This window comes from Carassius carassius, chromosome 47 (genome assembly GCF_963082965.1).
Source record: "Carassius carassius chromosome 47, fCarCar2.1, whole genome shotgun sequence".
Classification (NCBI taxonomy): domain Eukaryota; kingdom Metazoa; phylum Chordata; class Actinopteri; order Cypriniformes; family Cyprinidae; genus Carassius; species Carassius carassius.
Genome location: NC_081801.1, coordinates 18027966 through 18048998, shown reverse-complemented (window position 1 = coordinate 18048998; position 21033 = coordinate 18027966). Strand labels below are relative to the sequence as shown.

Here is a 21033-nt window from a genome sequence, read left to right as displayed (position 1 = left end):
AGGTGACCTTTTCCTAGAGTTATGGAGCTCTCCAGAGGTACTGGCCCCCCCTAGCCTGCGGGCTCCCACAGTTCTGGGGGAGGAGCCGGCAACAGGAAGGAAGGACCTAACAAAGACCATGGAGATTCTGGTGCTAGTGACTTGCTAAGCTTCTGAGGTATTCCTCCAAAAGGAGCCTCTGGCAACTGGGCAAAAGGCCTTCCCCTGAGGTGGGAAGATATCAGATATGTTTAAAGAAGTATCTTTCCCACAAGTATGCAAACTGCCCTATATACACATTAGGCTGGCATACTTGATGGCCAACCAGCTCCAGAAAGCAAAACTTTAGGGGAAACAACATCCTGTATGAGCTTTGAAGAACTATGCTCTTGAAACAAATCACATTCATCATCCTCTGCAAAGAGAGACCTTCATAATCTGTATAGAAAACAAATCAAATTTGATTAAAACAACAGAAAATGATGGGTTTCTAAACAATGACTCAATTACACCCACACTACCTGTAAGGTATGAGGGTTGATGCCCATTGAGGAAGCAATCTGACTTGATGCAGATACGGGCTCGTGCTCGGCAGGAGTCTCAGATCTCAGCTTGTTCTCCTCCAGAGTTCTCTCTCCATCCTCCTCACCCAAAATACTGCCTGCCGGTTGCTCTTGAGTAACGTTAGCCAGCCATGTCACTGTCCAACTCCCAACACATGGCTGAGCAGCTCAAGAACTGCTGTACTCTATACACATGCATACAAAGAGATCAAGTCAAGTCTTCATTCTTGATCTGAGTGCAGAGTACAGACAAAACTAAAACTTGTTTTCCATCCCCATCAGACCACTTCAGCAATGATAATGTAGACAGAAATCAAACTTTCAAACAGAATTACATTTTTACCTAAATAATATGACAGGCATCAAGATTCTAGTTGCTGCCTATTCAAAACATTGCCATGAAAGCATTGGGTAGCCATGAAATGTCCTGACACGAACATTTTATCTTTATTGTATCTTTATTTATCAATAAAATACATGAAAAAAATCGAATATCAAATCAAATCACTGATCACTCATAACTGTTTCACTGCTATACTTCCAACTATAACAATCTTAAACCTCCATGTAATGCTTAATATTATAATTACTGCATGTGATGTTACTTATATCACCTACTAAAAGTAAATTAAAATTCAAATGGTCAAACAAACTCTTTGCTTGTGTTCCACTATTGTCATAACATACAAACATAATTAATATTTTGTCAAAGAAAAAAGAAACCAAAGCATAATGCCTGGCTGGATCTTATTTCACACAAAACATTCAGAAACACTCTTGTATTTTCATTCTGTGTAAATAAAGCAATATTTTCATTAAAGAAATTGTAACAATTTAAATTTAATTGAAAATGTAAAGTATAGTCTTTACATTTTAAGCACCTGCTTATCACAGCTGCAAAAAAAAAAAATAAAGTCAGCTTTACAAACTATAAATATTAGATAAAAGGCAACTCCCTTTGTTATATAAACTTTCTCTGTAAACTCTTAATATTTAACACGTGGCACAGCATTTTAATAACTTCCAATATCTTGGCATTATTACTGAATAGCATTTGAACCACTAAATCTCTTTGCTCTCTCCCCACAGCTAGTGTTGATCTGGACTGCGGGTAGCACAGCAGGTTTGAATGAATTTGAGAGGCCCCCGAAGACCAATGTATGTCAGACCCAGTGTGTTCCTCAGTCTACCTGAGCCTGTGGTGCCATCTGCTGCTGGGTCAGTGAAAGCTGTGGGATGAGGGGGGGTTCCTCTTCTTCATCAGATTCCTGGAGTCCATACTTTGAGAAGTGGGCCACCTGTAGAGGAGATTTTGGTTACATTCTAAATATTTACACATGACAACAGCTGACTATATAATACAAGATCAGTCAGAAAATAAAATGTGGATTGAATATAGAGCAGTAAATGGAACGTGGAGTAGACATTCATACCTCAATGACCCAGGAGCCAGTTTCGGGTCTGTATTCCAAGAAGTGTGCACCCTGTTTACGTGAGGCTGCCTCAAGCCGGCCCTCGTAGTTCATCTCAGTCAGCCTCTCTGAACTCTTAATCTGAGAGCATGTTGTCTTGTCATTAGGCCACACACCATCTAGAGTCACCTCAGCACGTCTGCATGTTACAAGAAACAAAATACATAGGAACAATTAGCAGAAACTCGACCAAAGTGGTTAAAGATGCAAAAGCAATTCATGCACAACTACCTGTTTAGTCCCTCTCCAACAGAAGGCTTGTCTTTGTCATCGGGGTACACAATTATTTCCTTACGCCTGAAGTGCACAATCTCATCCAGGTTCATGTTGCTGAGATTCACCTCACCAGAGAAGAAAACTGATCCATAGCCTGCAAAAAACACAATTTTGTCATGCTCCACTCATGTGCTACTTATAATATAATTTGTTCTTAAACACGGTAGCATTTCAATACTTTTACCTTTCCTGCCAACAGTGAAGTTCTCCACAATACACTCGCCATTCTCGTTTAACATCCTTCCCAGCTCTTCCATTGATGGGATGGTGTAGTAGCCCACACGGGTAAGCACTATACCTGAGAGGACAAAAACAGCTCTGAATAAGAGTTGTAGATCATCAAATACAGTGTGTTTTGAAGAATGTCAACAGAGACAAACATACCAGCTGGGTGAGGAGGTTTCTGAGCCTCTAGCTCCTCATCTCTCTCCTCCTGAACAGAATCCTCTACCAGGGAGATGTCCTCACTGCTGGCCTCCAAGCCATTGCGATGACTGGCAGTTCCCCGCATGTTGAACTCTGAGATTGTGTCCTGTAGCAAGGGGCTCGGCTGGGAGTGTTGAATCGGTTTGGTGATCGGATTGGTGTAGAACTTGGAGACCTCCAGATCATCCTCCTCACTTGGCTCCACAGTTACCTCTCTGGTCTCTCTTTCATCTCTACTCAGACTGAAGTATGACAGGAAAACCTTAATATATCTGGTTAGATCTTTACCAACTTCAGCAGTAGGGCTGTGACGGTGGCTGATTTTTTACCACCGCGGTAGTCATGGACCAACAACCGCTGGTGGCGCGGTGTTGAAAAAAAAATAAAAAATAAAAAATAATTATATATATATATACACACATATATACATACATACACATACATACACACACACAGACACACACACTCGTGGCCAAAAGTTTTGAGAATTACATAAATATTGGAAATCAGATGAATTGCATAGTCCTTCTTTGCCATGAAAATTAACTTAATCCCAAAAAAACCTTTCCACTGCATTTCATTGCTGTCATTAAAGGACCTGCTGAAATCATTTCAGTAATCGTCTTTGTTAACTCAGGTGAGAATGTTGACGAGCACAAGGCTGGAGATCATTATGTCAGGCTGATTGGGTTAGAATGGCAGACTTGACATGTTAAAAGGAGGGTGATGCTTGAAATCATTGTTCTTCCATTGTTAACCATGGTGACCTGCAAAGAAACGCGTGCAGCCATCATTGCGTTGCATAAAAATGGCTTCACAGGCAAGGATATTGTGGCTACTAAGATTGCACCTAAATCAACAATTTATAGGATCATCAAGAACTTCAAGGAAAGAGGTTCAATTCTTGTAAAGAAGGCTTCAGGGCGTCCAAGAAAGTCCAGCAAGCGCCAGGATCGTCTCCTAAAGAGGATTCAGCTGCGGGATCGGAGTGCCACCAGTGCAGAGCTTGCTCAGGAATGGCAGCAGGCAGCTGTGAGCGCATCTGCACGCACAGTGAGGCGAAGACTTTTGGAAGATTGCCTGGTGTCAAGAATGGCAGCAAAGAAGCCACTTCTCTCCAAACAAAACATCATGGACAGATTGATCTTCTGCAGAAAGTATAGTGAATGGACTGCTGAGGACTGGGGCAAAGTCATATTCTCCGATGAAGCCCCTTTCCGATTGTTTGGGGCATCTGGAAAAAGGCTTGTCCAGAGAAGAAAAGGTGAGCGCTACCATCAGTCCTGTGTCATGCCAACAGTAAAGCATCCTGACACCATTCATGTGTGGGGTTGCTTCTCATCCAAGGGAGTGGGCTCACTCACAATTCTGCCCAAAAACACAGCCATGAATAAAGAATGGTACCAAAACACCCTCCAACAGCAACTTCTTCCAACAATCCAACAACAGTTTGGTGAAGAACAATGCATTTTCCAGCACAATGGAGCACCGTGCCATAAGTCAAAATTGAGAACTAAGCGGCTCGGGGACCAGAATGTTGAAATTTTGGCTCCATGGCCTGGAAACTCCCTAGATCTTAATCCCATTGAGAACTTGTGGTCAATCCTCAAGAGGCGGGTGGACAAACAAAAACCCACTAATTCTGACAAACTCCAAGAAGTGATTATGAAAGAATGGGTTGCTATCAGTCAGCATTTGGCCCAGAAGTTGATTGAGAGCATGCCCAGTCGAATTGCAGAGGTCCTGAAAAAGAAGGGCCAACACTGCAAATACTGACTCTTGGCATAAATGTCATGTAATTGTCAATAAAAGCCTTTGAAACGTATGAAGTGCTTGTAATTATATTTCAGTACATCACAGAAACAACTGAAACAAAGATCTAAAAGCAGTTTAGCAGCAAACTTTTTGAAAACTAATATTTATGTAATTCTCAAAACTTTTGGCCACGACTGTATATATATGTGTTTCAAAATTTGCTCGTTAACGATGCCGATAATTTTTTTCAGTTTAACGCATTCAAAATATTTAACGTAGGGGACTATGGTTGGCCACCCCACTCACAACTGCTGATTCTGTCACTTTTTCTCATGACAAGAAGTAAATGTATTCAGTCTCAGAATGACTGAACAGGAGACGTTTCAGACACGCGCTCCACTTCACTTTAGCATCAGGTGCAAGTTAAGCGAGCGCAGAAACGGTCTTGTGATCAAAGCGCGCTTCCTTTGTGCGTATTCTTTCATATCAAACCGCGAAAATAAACTATGTGCAAGCAGTGTTGGGGCCAGTTAAGTCATGGAGTTACCAAAAAGGTGATTAAAGCTGACTTAAACTGTGCATGCATGTAATATATGTTATATACAGAATATATTTATATGTATGCACATGTCTCTGAAATCAGCCCAGCACTGTCTCACTCATCTCAACACACCCTATTTAACTCCGTCAGTGAAAGCCGCCTGCAAAACCCTAAAATAAATATCAAATAAATACAGTTAAACAAGAAAGTAGCCTAAATAAAGTTAAATACACTCTGTCTAATGGACGCAAGTGATGCAGCACGAAAAAATACTCATTATAATCAGTGATGCTACACTGGATGCAGCATGACACGAAATGATAAATCCCATGTCCGGTCTGTGAGGTACTGACACAGAGTTCAAATGTCCTGTAGACACTAGACAGATTAAACCTGTTGCAACGCGGCGGTGCCGCGTCCGGTTAACTTTTCCACCACCAAGCAAGCTCATTAACTCCTTATCTGCACGCTCTCTTTGAAATAGGAATCGTTGCCATATTTCTTGTTAACAGCTTTTATTTATCGCAGTCTCGTTTGTATTTGACCAGTTTGGAGAAAGCCTCACCAAACCTGACCAGCCAGTGTTTGCGATCACGGGAACTTGTGCAAACGCAGATGGGTGACATGAATGGCGATAGCTCCAGATCGGCGATCTAGTATTTGGTTTCCCAACAAGATCCATCGACCAACACTAAATTAATTTGCTGAAAGCATAAACTGTATTTTCCTGCGCTCAAACCTGCCAATCTAAAGGAAACGCTGTGTATGGTGTTTGAGATAACTTGTGAATTACCGTAGACTTAGAATGTGCAACTATTGCAGTTATTAAACTTCTATACAAAACTTTTTATTAAGCTTGCTATAGAGTGTGTGACGTCAGGTGCACTACCACCGGTAGCAAAAGACAACTGTCACGGCCCTATTCAGCAGTTGAAAATAGTGTTAACTTACCTGACCCCATTTTGTGGGTACTCTGAAGGGGAGGCCAAGTCATCAGCTTCTCTGTTCACAGAGTTGTTATACAGACTGCTGTTATTCAGATTCTTCAAAACAAGCTTCTTTATGCTCTTCCTAAAACAAAACATACAGACAGACACACTTTAATTAGTGCACTACAACTTGAGCTATATGCACAAGAGTAGCTGGAGTTAAGTCATGTTCTTACCTGGACATGAAGGCTCCATTATTAAGAGAGGGTTCATCATCATCAAGTCCATCAAAGAGCTGAGATTTGGATGAGCCAGATGAGGACAGAGCTTTGGGACGAACACGGGTGGCAGGACGAGGGGTAAGTTTGTACTGAGTAGGGGTAGTCAGGGCTTTCTGAGCAGCTGGATTTGTGGGCTTTAGACACTAATGATGAAGAAGATATGTTAGCAGTGCATGTACTGTGCTAAATGTTAAGAAACAAGTTGTCTTTTAGTGAGCCACTCACTAATCTTTTCAAATAACCAAAACATATAAGGACTATGTAAACTGTAAAATCAAACCTCTTCCTCCTTCTTGGGGTCTGACAGTGGATTTCTGAAGAGGGGTGAGTCTCCAAAAGGAGAATAGGCCAATGCATTGATCTGCTGTTGGAGGACGGCTTGCTGCGCAGCTGATGCATTGGGGTCAGTCAAAGCTGAGAACAAAACACAGTATACCAGTTATTTTACATAATTTCAAAGAGATCTGTCTCACATGAAGTACTCAATTTAAAATTATTACAACCAGTTACAGGAATTAAGTCACTTATGAAGCAATTGCACTGACCCACAGGCTGTTGAGGAGCACCAAAATTCAGAGTGTTGGCACCAGTGTTAAAGCCTCCAGTCCCAAAGGTGCCCACTGACCCCAGGGTGGAGCCTAGCTTGTTCTGGTTGTTCCCAAACAATGATGTCTGGCCAGTTCCAACAGCTGAAAATACAGACTAATACTTATAAGCCATGTTTTCATTCTTACAATAACAAATGACAACAAAAATCATGCACCCTAAAACATACCTCCTCCAAAGCCAGTTCCCAGTCCTGTTCCCAGGCCCATCAAAGCAGTTTTGTTCCCAAAGAGACCCCCACCAGTACCAGTTGCACCAAATCCTAAAAAATATACCAGCATTGACATTTAAGAAGAAATATATTGACATTTCTAGGTCAGATCTAAGTGCACACAGGTGACATACTGGTGAAATGAAGCCCATCACTTTCACCACCAAAACTGAAAATGAATTTTATCACAGCAAATACTAGTCAGCATTAACAACAACTTACCAAAGGTTGAGGTGTTCGTGTTAGTCCCTAGAGTAAGTGTAGGCTTATTTGCAAACAGACCAGTGCCTGTTCCAAAGGAGGGTGCGCTAGTGGTGGTGGTGGTGCCAAATCCAGCAGGCTTATTGCCAAAAAGATTCTGTGAAATAAAGAGAACAAGTTAAACATTTAGAAAAACAAGGCAAAAAATTCTAACTTACATTTGAACATGTTGAAGATCTAAAAATGGACTTTTGAAAAATACAGAAAGCTAACTGTAGCCTCTCCAAAAGTTACCTGTGTACCCACATTCCCAAAGCCGGTGTTAGTTTGGCCGAAAATTCCTGTGCCAAATCCCGTGGCCGTACTTGTGTTAGTGTTTCCAAACAGTCCTCCAGCCTGAGAGGCAGCTGTGTTGCCAAACAGACCCTTATAAAAAAATATTGGATTAAACAAAGAATTAACCTGATGTTAGACTTAAAAGATCAGTTAAGAATATTTAGAAAATCAGTGTAGACATTTACTACACCTGCTGGAACTCACCATGCTGCTGCTGTTGCCAAAGGAGAAAGTGTTATTTTGGGTGGTGGTAGCTGAGCCAAATGGTTTGAAGAGACTGGAACCTTGCTGCTGCTGATGCTGCTGCGGCTGGCCAAACAAGCTTCCTTTGGTTGTACCAAAGCCCCCAGTACCTGCAGTGCAAACACTTAGCACACTAAAAAAAAAAAAAAAAACCTAAACCAATTAAGGTACAACCATTTACTTGTGCCAAATGAGGTCTTGTTCTGGCCAAAGCTGAAAACATTGTTCGGAGTTGAGGGTCCAAAGAGTCCAGTGCCAGTACTGGGAGTAGCTGTTGCTGCGGCTCCAAAGAGACCACCTGTGCCAGCTGCCATGGGGTTGGAAGGACCCTTCCTTCCTGCCTGATAATCCTCAAGCCTCAATTCCTAAGATCAAGGAAACAATGGTATATTTCTTTCATCATGGCTTGAAATCCTTAAAACTCTATAGCAACAGATTAGTTTCATATTTTGTTCTCTGCAGACAGTTTATCAAAGGACCTGACAAACAGTGCTTGACAATTATTTCAGCAGGCTGCCAAGTACTAAAACAACGATCACAAAAGAGAAATCAACCGACCTCTAAGGATTTGTTCTCATATTCCTTCATGGCAGTGATACACTGGTGTTTGGTGTTGATGCTGGTTGTCACACCTCCTTTAACCATTGTGTCACTCCCAGTTGGTGGCTGGAGCAAAACACCAAAGATTTTGGTTAAAAACCATGTATGAAAAAACAGGTAGCTAAATGACCAGTATGAAGAAGAAAAAGTATAATAGTTTCTAAACGAACATTGAATTTGATTGTTGTGCCAGGTGGAGCAGCAGTGAAATTTGATGACCCAAACAAAGATCCTGATGTTCCTCCAAAAGGGTTGGATGTTGTGTTGGTTGTCCCGAATAATCCACCGCTACTGGTGCTGGTACCGAAAGCTGAAAATCATTTGAAAGTTACTTAGGTCCATTATGTTGGAGCTAAACTTTTAATCCAAGACATTACTGCTACAACAAATCAAACAATGTATAGCTACACAGGAATGCTGCAGGAAACTTACTGCCAAAAGTGGCTGGTTTGTTGGCACCAAAGGCATTATTCTGCTGGGAAAACAATCCTCCACCTCCAGTGTTGGTGCTTCCAAAAAGGCTGTTTGATGTGCCACTGGTGGCACCAAACCCAAACCCACTACTGGTGGAGGATGTTACAGGCTGACTGAAGGTGCTTGAGCCAAATAGACCACCTTGAGGACAAACACAAATATTTCAATACAAAAATCACACTGATGCCCAAATACAACATTCTTATGGGAACACTAATTTCTTATGTGATAACACATCAGTTTGTAATGAAATCTTTCCTCAAAACTAGGAATGGGCAATATGGCCAAAAAAATTTATCACAATAATTTCTGGTATTTATTAACAATATCAATGACTATATCCAAAAACCAGCCTTTGCAAAAATTTTCTGTAAAATAGCAGATTATGTTATGTTTAAGTTGTGTTCCAGTAACTGTGCTGCACATCACACAACAATTACACATTAATAATTGAAATCAATTACAAGTTTAAAATGTAAACACAGATTCTGTATTTATTTATACTCTCATGGTGCAAACAGTGGCACAAATTGTGCAAACAACAAAAGTAACAATTCCAACAATGTCTTCGGGTGGGTTTCAAAATGAGTGCAAATGCAAATAAATCCTAATTAAGCAACAAGCATGTTATAGTAACCTTATAAATTAAAGAAGTTCACCATGAAACAGTCAATGACACACTTTTAGAATGTAAATAAAATACTTGTGGAATATCCTACCAACAATTAAAGTGAAAGTGACGTGACATAAGGCCAAGTATGATGACCCATACTCGGAATTTGTGCTCTGCACACAAAGTGCACACACACAGCAGTGAACACACACCCGGAGCAGTGGGCAGCCATTTATCCTGCTGTGTCCAGGAAGCAGTTGGGGGTTCTGTGCCTTAAGTAGTCCAAAACTTAAGTACTCTTAAGTTTTCAACACTATTGTCTCGTGGAAGAAATTGTAAAAATATTCAAACAATGTATCAAAAAGTAATGATCCCAACTATGTCTTTAGTTAGTTTACAAAATAGTGCAAAACACAAAAAACTAATAAAAAACAAATCAAATTAAATTTAAATAAAAGTTCAATTATACTGTAAGCACTGATATATTTTAATTTGTAAACAGTGTATAAATGAGGCTGACATGAAAATGTCTGGTAGTGCAAGTTATATAACACACATACTAGTGAATTATGTGATTCAGCAGCTTTCAAAAAGAGAACAGAGCTCACACCTTAAGATTTTTGGTCAAGAAGACTAACATATTCACTGTAGTTGGTTTCAGAAGAGACCTTTGGGATGTTACTACATTTCCAGCAGTGCTGAACACCCTCTGAGGGTGTACTTGTGGCAGGAATGCAAAAGTACTTTTTCGCTAAACGACTGATGTTAGCGAAATTCACCTTGTGTGCCTTCCACCACGTAAGGGGATTGCTTTCACCATCTGCAAATGGCCCATGCAAGTAGCTGTTTGATTCAGCCTCAATTTTCTCGGTTTCAGAAACACTATCATCTCAGCAACTTGCTTCTTGAAAAAAATTCCAAGATTCTTCCTCTGCCATTTAGATGCACTCTGAGCTTCTTTTGTTGATTCAGCTGATGTTACAGGGGTAGCAGAGCCAGCATCACTTGGCATGACAGAAAGGGATTCCACCTCTCCGACTACTCTGGCTTTGATGACCAGGATCTCTTCTTGACTCTTATATGGAGCGCAGAACCGTGGATCAAAAATGTTGATCAGTTGATCAGTTCCTGAACCTCTAGGTCACCATATTTGGAGTTCATTTGGTCAAGTATTGAACTTTTAATTGTCTTTGTAAGATCTTTGTCTTCATTTTTCCCCTGCAGGAGCTCAATGTTGAATAGGTGAAGAATAGGCTTCAAGCATGACACTGTGACGTAGTTTTTAGAAGAGAGAGCATCTGTGAAATTAAGCAGAGGCCCAAGTGCCTTACTGACAGAGTCTAGGAGATCAATATCCTGCCAAGTAGGCACCAGATGCCTGGTTGACCTGTCAGCAGCCAGGATTTGCATGATGGCCTTCTCTTGCTCAAGCATCCACCGAATCATCTTCTGCCTTGATCCCCATCGTGTTGCTGATTCAGTCACAAGTTTGTGTGGAGGATGGCCAAGTTCTACTTGAGCATCTTTTGGTGCTTTTCCACTGCATGGTACGACTCTATTTGGTATGGCACGGCTCGGCTTGACTCAGCTCTGTTTGCGTTTTCACTGCAGTTTAGTATCGCTTTAGTGTAGGCAGGATTATTCACATGTTGTTATTGTTGTCGCCTCTACTGCCGCGACTTCTTTTTCATTTTGCCTCACCCCATTAAGCACTCCCTGGATCTGCTCCTCTGCTATCAACGAGAGGAACGTCTATACTTCCTCAACAGTCAACTAAACAAACATTTTTGGGTTGTTAAAAAAGTTGCACTCATTCAAAACAGTTGCATTCGATCCTTCGCTGGCTGTGCTGATTTAAATCTAGTGGTTCTTTTTGTGTTGCAAGTTCAGTGACTCAGGTAGTGATGATTCTCTCCCGCCAATCAGTGATCAGCAGAGTTTACACGTCACGTTTTGGTAACAGTACGGTTCACTTGGAACCTCAACCGAGGTGGTACTAAAAGAAGTGCAAGGTACCAGGTACTGTACCCAGTGGAACCCATCCCCCCCACCCCACCCCCAAAGTGAACTGTACAGAACCATTTCTCCTTGTCTAAATTCCATTCTTGAAGAAACTGCTTCAAGCCACCCGCAATGTTTACATTTAGTCATTTAGCAGACGCTTTTATCAAAAGTGACTTACAAATGAGGACATTGGAAGCAATCAAAAACAACAAAAGAGCAATGATAAGTGCTATAACAAGTCTCAGTTAGCTTAAACGCAGTACACATAGCAAGGGCTTTTAAATAATATAATAAAATAAAACCAATAGAATAGAAAAAGAATAGAGCAAGCTAGTGTTAGATAGAGATCTTATTTTTTTTATAATTATATAATAAATAAATAGAAAATAGAAAACAAAAAGATTAGAAAGGTAGTTCGTTTTTTTTTTAAAGAATAGAATTAGAATAGTGAGTGTTTTAATTAGAATAGCAATGTTTTCACCCATGTGGTCATCCGGAAAAATAACTTGTCTGGATGCAACAACTGTTCAAGCTCCAGTCACTCTTTATGCAATGGACCATAAGGCTGATGTACGGCTTAGTTGGTCAACTACTCCACAGGTCTGTAGTTGAGGCATAAAAATAGACCGAGTAGATAGCGTTGTTTGTCCCAGACCACGGCACTCTTCATACATCGCTGGCAGGGTTGTACTGGAAAAGTACTTCCTTGTTGGCATGTTGTAGTTTATGGATCATTATTTTTCGACAGTTTGGAATGGCAACATGTCTTTTGCCAAACAAAATGCCACTGCCTCTGTAAAAATTTTCCATCGTTTATTTGGCTTATCATTTGGAACAATTAGCAAATGCACTGGAAATTTTCTGAGTAGGAATCTCTTAGCCTTAGGTCTGACGTTTCTTGTAGTTGGTGTCAGTGTCTCCCTCTCCTTACACATCTTCATTTAATGCGCATCTTGTCAGTTAGTGTTTGGCGATATGGTCATTTTCCAAATCGTCATATCGTCAGCCCGTGAGATCGACGATACACAATATTATCGAGCATGGGTGGAGCAAGAGAGAGACTCTTTGTTCTTGTCATAGCATAACTATTTGGTGTTTTAAACCGTGCAGGTGCGCGAGAGAGAGCCTATGGAGTCACCAATAATCAAAAAAAAAAATTACTTTCAAACATACTGACTGATTTAACTAACGTTAAATATAAAAATACTGTATTTAAAACAGCTAGTTCATACATAGTCGGACGCAAACTGTCATATCGCACGTCCGCATCTGCGCAGGGAAGTTATCAGTCTAAATGTTCTGCAAAATCAGTCAACGGTGAAAATCAATAGCAGATTTCATTTAAAGTCCAACAGTTAAACACTAATATTGGGCATAAACAAACATTTAAATATAAAGTATTTAAAACAGGTAAGTTGATCTACTTGTAGTAAAGTTGAATTGAACTGATGCATCAGTCATACAGCGCTCCGGACCGCGCGCCTCATGACGAGTCTGACGCTCCGCCACAGAAACAAGAATGAGATGCATTCTAACATAACTGTGGCATTTAACTCAGTTAGTGAGGGCTCGTTTAATATATTGCACATACAGTATATAGGCCATTTAGATTACTTGTTAAAGTGCGATGAAATACCTTATATCTGCAGACGATGTACGTCTGTTTGTGGATGGAGACTTTGTAACGGCCAAAACTATGTATTTTGCATGCATCACATTATAGTGCGGTGTGCATGAAAATAATAACAAGGCGGCAGATTGAACTTGTTATCCATAGTGGTTCTCACGTAGTCCTTCTACGTCATCACCACATAGTGTGTTTTAAGAAAAGGACTACGTGAGAACCATGCACTATGGAGAATAAATTCGCTCTGCCACCTTGTTAATTATTTTGTCTTAACTTTATTTGTGACACCAAGAAAGAGTTAATCTCTCATGTATGAGAAGAGCGCGTTGCCGTATACCAGCCATTAAATGTGTGGGACACCAACTCGACGTTTTCTATCTCTTTCATTTCATGGATTTAACGAATTATCCGAGTCAAAGCGTTACAACTTCACCGACTACATGCTCTAATCCTCCTGCGCGTGCGAGGTGTGTGTGTGAAATGCGGACAGTGAAATTAAGTGAAATAGCTGGGCAGTTTAAAAGCCGAATTATAATAAGCAGCCTAATAAAAATAAAAATAATAGTTATTATTATTATAATCTAATACATTAATAGGAAAATGAGCCTAACATCGTCTTGATTATCGACAGAGAATTCAGCTTATGTCGATATCTCTGACGATCGTCGATACACGATACTATCGTCTATCGGCACAACCCTATTCTCAGTAAAGCCGGTTCTGTAATCAGCTTTAAATCTCCATCACCTGCACACTTTCACATGGAGCAGCATTAAAGGCGGGGTAGGTAAAAAAATTATAAAAAACTTTTTTTCCTAATTTGTTTAAACTTTATTTATATATAAATACATAATTAAAATGTAAGTACTCTGAAAAAGAAAGTATAAAAATCGAGTGTCTGTAGACCTCTCACGACTGTTTTAAAGACAGCTCATTATTTCCATTCACTCCACCCCCTCCCTTCTGGGCTCCTTCCAAAGCCTCTACTACGGCTCGCTAAGTAATGTTATGTTAGCTATATTATGCAGCTACGTGTGCTAATGACACATGCATCATGAAAAAATAAACAAAAAAATATATATGATGAAAATACAAAAAAAAGATTTACCTGTCCAGCAGAAATAAAGCCATCAAGGAGTCACTTTTCAGCCCCTTGAGTTCCCTCAGTTCTCGCCATCGCTGGAAAGCCACGCCGATATTAACTCGCGTTTTATTTTTTTGTTTATCCAAAGACTTTTTGTTCATTGCCTTTTCTTGTACTGTTACGGTCTTCCTTTTTTTGCCTGGTTTGCCTTCACTAACTGCATAGGCCGGTACTGTGAATTTTGCTTGCTGTTTCTCTGCCATTGTTTTGGTATTCCTAGGATCCGTGCCTCTTGAATTCATCAAATCAAACGTGCGCGCAAGTGGGCAGGTCATGTGTGGCAAAAGGGTGGTTGCCATGATTGCGAGAGAGTGACAGTCGCCTAAGCCAATCATATGTTTCGTCCCGAATGGAAATAATGAGCTGTGTTTAATACAGATTAAACGGTCTAGAGTCACTCGATTTTTATACTCTTTTTATCAGAGTACGTATACATTTTAATTATGAATTGATATATATATAGAAAGTTTAAACAAATTTGGAAGAAAGTTGTTTATACATTTTTTACCTACCCTGCCTTTAACTACACAGAGTCGTTGTTCACTGACAAGCTCCGCAAAACATGCACAAAGTATGATTGTGGTTTTGCACAGCTTGCCAGTGAACAACAGCTCTGTGTAGTTAATGGTGCTCCATGTGAAAGCACGCAGGTGATGGAGATTTACAGCTGATTACAGAACCGGCTTTACTGACAAGATGCGCATTAAATATAGCATGCAATTTAGTAGATCACTTACCAGCTACGCAATATCGTGTTCATTATCGAAGGCTATTCATCTGGGATTATGAACGCGATATTGCCTAGCTGATAAGTGATCTGTCTATTAAATGGCGCTCCAATTATAAGCAGGTGTTGGCGATTTACCGGTAATCAAGGAACCAGATTTACTGACTAGATGCGCATGATCATATTGTTAGATATATCGCCCAGCCCTATTCAGAACTCCACAAAGCTCCCACACTAATTTTCCATTAGAAATGAATGACTTCTGGTCTGTCGCTTGTTGTTCATCGGAGACAGTGGAAAGGGGGCCAAAAGGCAGATTAACTGTTTTTCATATTACGGTCGTTTGCTCTGCATCTGATTTTCTATAACCAAACCAGTTCAAAATTGTGGAAGTAGCTCCTCGCTGAGCAACAAGCTCCTCTTCAGCCTCATGTCCACAAATTTTTATTTGGTATAATCAGAATTTTTAAATGGAGAATTTTTAAATGGTATAAATCGCAAGCGATATCACCTATCAAAACCATCTTCAAATCAATAATATTCAGCTAAGTCTTCTTAGTGAGTCGCCACTTGCTTGAATTGGATTTGTTAATCATTAAACGATTCACTTTTGCTCAACTACAAAGCAAATAATGTTTAAAAAAAATTATAAATATATATATCCTTTTTTTTTTACCGACAGATTCTATGAGCATTTAACCCTTATGCGTTGTTGGGGACGTTTTCGTCCACTAGGGGGTAAAGTTGAATCTTATTTTGGCCACAACTTTCCCTGTGTTTGAGCTAATGGAATGATTTTTGGTGACAAATCTTATTTTGACCCATATTTTGGTAAAATGCTCAATGGTACACTCTGGGCAAATTCACTACCCTTTCGTTGTGTTCATGGATGAAAACATCCACTAAATTAAAATGCTGTAAAAATGTATCAGATAAATATTTTTTTCAATTTTTTTTGCATAAATCTATTAATCAACCTCAGTCCTGATCAAAACTACCAAATGTTTAAAAAAAATCCAAGATTTTAAGCCTTTAATTACCAAGTTCATAAATTATGTCAATGATTTGGGAAAAAAAAAACACAAATTACATATTTTCAATATAAAAAAGTGATTGTGAACTGGATATTTTTTTACCTTTTGTAACAGTCTTTTGGGAAAGAAAGAAAGAAACACACAAAATTACATATTTTCAATATAAAAAGTGATTGTGGACTGGATATTTTTTTACCTTTTATAACAGTTTTGGGCATGTCAAAGATTAGTAACAAGATTGGCTTTGATGCATTGTTAGTTTTTGTGCAGCATTAGATTTTTTCTCGCTCATTTGTTGTTGGTGGCTGTTTTTGCCCCATTGACTTCCATCATAACGACATTTTTTGATTGCAAAGCCATGACACCATATAATCATGCATTCTTGATTGTGGTTTTCCCTTTTGGGAAGAGGTAAAATTTGTTATTTTTACAGTTGATCACTAGGTGGGACCATTAACCCTTTAGATAAGCCTGTGCAAAAAAAAGGCTTAGTTTCTGGCTTGTATATGGAGTTATATGGAGTATAACAGCAAATTATAGTGTGTGAGAGAGAGAAAGAGAGAGTGTGAGAGAGACCTTTGTGCACTTACCTTGATGTATCTGAAAAAATCAAAATATGCACCTCATGCTCTCAGAACTACATGGAGTAAAAAATAAGAAGTGTGTTAATGCACTTGCTGCCTTTTGATGGTGAAAAGTACGGATGGTCTATGTGTGAAATGCTCATCTTTTCTTGATGGTAAAGCCAGTTTAAAACCTTAAAATCCTGTAAAAAAAAAATCTACTTTGCATCAAATTATGAACAATGTATTATGAACCAAAATGCAATACCAACTTCAAATAAGCTGCAGCTCGCTGGAGGGGTCAAGCTGCATAATCATTTCTAAAACTTCAGTACAAGTCAAGCCCTTTCTCGTGTTGCTTGCTGCTCTTCTCAACATTAAATGACCAGCACGATGGCATGCAAGTGTTTAAATTAGTGGTGGGCCTTTACGTATTTTTATATTAAAAATATTGCCGTTAATCTATTCTCAAAGTTGGGTTGGGAGCTGGGTCTATACTAAGCAAGCTATGATGACTTTCACCTTGATATTTTATATAACCGACTGGCTGAGGCCAGTATAAAAAGATGCTCAGGATAGTTGACGGGCCACTGCTGCGCATCGTCATGAAAGCTTATCTTTTTCACGTGTTTTTCAAGCCTTACCTCTTGTCGATTTAAACATTAAAGCATCCAAAAACAAGATGCGGAAAAGCTGAACAGAGTAGCTGGTTACTCGCATGCTTTGTTCGGTGCACACGAGAGAGATCGAGAGCCGCGCATCACGGACAGCGACACTGAACCGAGCTCTCTTATGCGAAGTTCTCCTCAAAGTCCCTCCTGCACCTGAACGAACAAATACAAATCTCAGTTTGAACAAACAAAAAGATGTGAAAGAGCCCAATTCAGTACTCGCGGTGTTCTGGTGTTCAGGGCTCACGCAGAGAAAGGTGTCTCAAAACACTTGAACATCGAATTTGCTTATTTTTGCTCTTGTGCAGACAAATACATACAAAATGTCAATATATCCACCTTGGAAATTATGCTCGAAAAAACTGTCAGTTATTTCTTAAGTGAAAATAAACAGTTGAGGAAAAAAATGGGATGTGTATTATATTGGATGTGTTCATTGTCTCTTAAAGTGACCGCGCCTAATTTAGCTACTGGCTGCTGTAATGTTAATCCAAGAAAATGAAAATCACTCACTACTCTTGACTGAATTACTTTGTAGTTTTAACAGTCAAACCAAAAATTATTCAGACACCAGATATAATTTTTTATATATATAGCAAAACTGTACTAATGTGAGAAATGTTGAAGGTGTCTGAATAAATGTAGGTTTGATTGTATATTTCATTTTTACATTGAAGACTATCCAGTGCTATTTTACATTGAATTATTTGGTTTCTGTACCTTGACACCTACAAACTTGAAAAAAACTTAGCACAAATAAATAAAAATAAACGAACATACAAATTAAACTATTTCAAACAGGGTCCACTGGTACAACTTTCACCGGGTCCCCGCTGACCCCAGCTACAGCCCTGCTCACGCCTGTTTCACACATACTCCATCTGCAGTGCGTATGCAGTCCGTGTGCGTTACGTATGTGGTGCAGCACAGACTCGATGTGCTTTCACACAGGACGCGTTTGCAGTTCGCTACTCAGTACGTAAACGATCGCTGCACTGCTGCAGACGCAAAGCTCCTGGAACGCAACTAGAATCTTTTAACATGGGTGCGTAAAAAAATATGCAACATACACACTGCAGACGGAGTATGTGTGAAACAGGCGTAAGGTTGTTTGCACCTTGTGCAATGTGGAATTAGTTTACAGCTTTTTCAAGCACTTTGTGATGCATTTTGGAAACAGGAGATGAGCCCCTTTTCTAATGCACCACCTAGCTTGATAAACCCCTTCTCAAATACTTACTGTTTGTCTATTTTATTTGGGTAACACACATATTTTGAATGCCTTCGGCAGAATTCGAATGAGCCATTTTAATCTAGATTAATTTCAAGATCACAGTGAGATTAATCTAGATTAAAAAAATGAATCTATGCCCACCACTAGTTTAAATCCACGTACTTTGCTTTTGTTTAGTCTATACTTATCACCACCATTAAAAGGCAGCAGGTGCATAAATACACTTTTGTTTACTCCATGTAGTTCTGAGAGCTGAGGTGTACATTTTGATTTTCTCAAATACATCAAGATAAGTGCGCAAAAGTCTCTCTCACACTCTCGCTCTCTCTCTTTCTCACACACCCACATACACACAATATAATTTGCTGTTATACTCCATATAGCTTCATATACAAGTCAGAAACTAAGATTTTTTTGCACAGGCCTATCTAAAAGGTTAATGGTCCCACCTAGTGATAGGAAAGGTCCCACCTAGTGTAAAAATAACAAATTTTACCTCTTCCCAACAGGGAAAACCACAAACAATCAAGAATGCATGATTATATGGTGTCATGGCTTTGCAATCAAAAAATGGCATTATAATGGAAGTAGATGGGGCAAAAACAGCCACCAAAAACAAATTAGGGAGAAACATTTTAAATTAATACTGCACAAAAACTAAAAATGCATCAAAGCCAATGTTGCTACTAATCTTTGACATTCCCAAGACTATTATAAAAAGTAAAACAAAAATCCAGCCACAATTACTTTTATATTCAAAATAAGTCATTTTGTGTGCTTTTTTCCCCAAATCAGAGACATCATTTATGAACTTGGCAATTAAAGAGTTAAAATCTTGGATTTTTTTTTTTTTTTTTATATTTGGTAGTTTTGAAGTTGATTAACAGATTTATGCAAAAAAAAAAAAATGAATCCGGTACATTTTTACAGCAGTTTAATTGAGTGGATGTTTTCATCCCAAACATAACGAAAGGGTAGTGAATTTGAACAATGCACAAGGGTTAAAGATGGCTATGAAATTCTGCATACACTTTCTGCTACAGAAAACAGCATACCAGGTTTGTTTTGGGTGGTCCCAAACAGTCCTCCTGTGTTGTTTGTAGTCCCAAATGCTGAAGATCCAAAGCCCCCCGTCGCTCCAAATCCAGTATCTGATGACAAAGGTAACACAAAATTCTTATTTAGGTTCTGTACAATATAATAATTTCTAATTTCTTATATATATATATATATATATATATATATATATATATATACACACTAAGGTATTTTATATCAACTTACTTTGTTGCCCAAATGTTGAAGTAGCCCCAAATCCTCCTGTCCCTCCCCCAAAGGGAGTCCCAAAAGATTTGTTGAACATCTTGCACTGCTATAGAAGCTGCATAATATGTCTGCACAAAAGACAAAAGCTTTATTTATTTCTAGCACAGCAAATACACTTCAGCTGCTTTACTAACAATCAATCTTTTCAATATTTAAATTGTTATTATTAGGAGTTCAAATATTGTTTTGATGACTATCATGATGAATATTGCCTTTAATCTATAGACTTTGATTTCTATGGCCTGTGCCAATATTACAAAGACTAAAATAGTTTATTTCTATACATGTGACCCTGGACCACAAAACCAGTCTTAAGTCTCTGGGGTATATTTGTAGCAAAAGCCAAAAATACATTATGTGGGATTATAGGGGTCAAAATTATATATTATAAATTATTTAATGCCAAAAATCATCAGAACATTAAGAAAAGATCAAGTTAAATATATTTTGTAAATTTCCTTTTGATTAGTAATGTATATATATAGCTAAAAACTTAATTTGGACAACTTTAACCAGTTAAGCTCAAATGCTATTTTGGGGATTTCCGTTTGCCATTTTCCTACCTAAATTAAAAAGCTTCCCATTCCTACATGCAGAGGTGTAAATACAGAAATTTGGAATCATTTTAAAGGAAACCCTTTGAAATTACATAAAGAAACACTTGAGATTGATAAAAATGATTATATATGTTGTCTGTGTTATAATAAACAGGGAAAAAAACAAGGCGCTTTTTTTATTTTATTTTTATAAACTTAAGTTTGAAATTGTATAGCTCAGGCAATGAAGGGCCTAGCAGCTTCAGACCTATTTTATGTGCAGTGTTGTGCCAGTTCATACTTAAAAAGAACTAGCTCAAAGTTCAGTTCACACAGATGATAATGAACTAGTTCATGTTCATAGTTAATTTTTTTTTTTAAATGAACTAAGTTCACATATCTAAAAACGAACTAGTTCACGTTCATTTGTTAAATTCTTTTTAAGATAGGCCACTATCTTACTCAATAGAACCTCTTTACCATCCATTACCAGCTGCAAATCACTGCCACTCCAAAACTAATCAAAATTATTGTACCAATAAACAACAGACAATTATTTATACATATCAAGCTTTGTGTATTTGATGTATTTGTTATATCTGTGTGAGGCATACTCTGCGTTTCGTTAAGTTAGGATGCTCTAGTTGACGTGCAATGCAAG

The 21033-nt window shown here is 38.8% G+C and overlaps 1 protein-coding gene and 1 long non-coding RNA gene across 2 annotated transcripts; both read right to left on the bottom strand.

The window, feature by feature from the left end:
- Window positions 1–317: 317 nt before the first annotated feature.
- LOC132130810 (uncharacterized) lies at window positions 318–1780 on the bottom strand. The gene is made up of 3 exons (XR_009428781.1): window positions 1733–1780; window positions 501–727; window positions 318–417 (listed from the first exon to the last, which is right to left on the bottom strand). It is a non-coding gene; the product is annotated as an uncharacterized LOC132130810 (long non-coding RNA).
- On the bottom strand, window positions 486–19873 carry LOC132130331 (nuclear pore complex protein Nup98-Nup96-like). The gene is made up of 20 exons (XM_059542012.1): window positions 19795–19873; window positions 19566–19661; window positions 8852–9034; window positions 8590–8729; window positions 8378–8485; window positions 8001–8184; window positions 7781–7929; window positions 7535–7666; window positions 7262–7397; window positions 6998–7090; window positions 6768–6911; window positions 6503–6636; window positions 6178–6365; window positions 5964–6083; window positions 2671–2958; window positions 2475–2608; window positions 2246–2384; window positions 1976–2153; window positions 1733–1840; window positions 486–701 (listed from the first exon to the last, which is right to left on the bottom strand). Exons 1-20 carry the CDS (start codon window positions 19871–19873, stop codon window positions 486–488), a joined length of 2949 nt encoding a protein of 982 aa, XP_059397995.1.
- Window positions 19874–21033: the final 1160 nt, after the last annotated feature.

Excerpts from the sequence above, each read along its gene's own strand:
- LOC132130331 (XM_059542012.1), bottom strand. The coding sequence starts at position 19,873 with ATGTTCAACAAATCTTTTGGGACTCCCTTTGGGGGAGGGACAGGAGGA. Across the intron at positions 6,637-6,767 it reads TGCTCCTCAACAGCCTGTGG|CTTTGACTGACCCCAATGCA; the intron begins GTCAGTGCAATT and ends TTTTGTTCTCAG. Across the intron at positions 1,841-1,975 it reads CTGGCTCCTGGGTCATTGAG|GTGGCCCACTTCTCAAAGTA; the intron begins GTATGAATGTCT and ends TCTCCTCTACAG.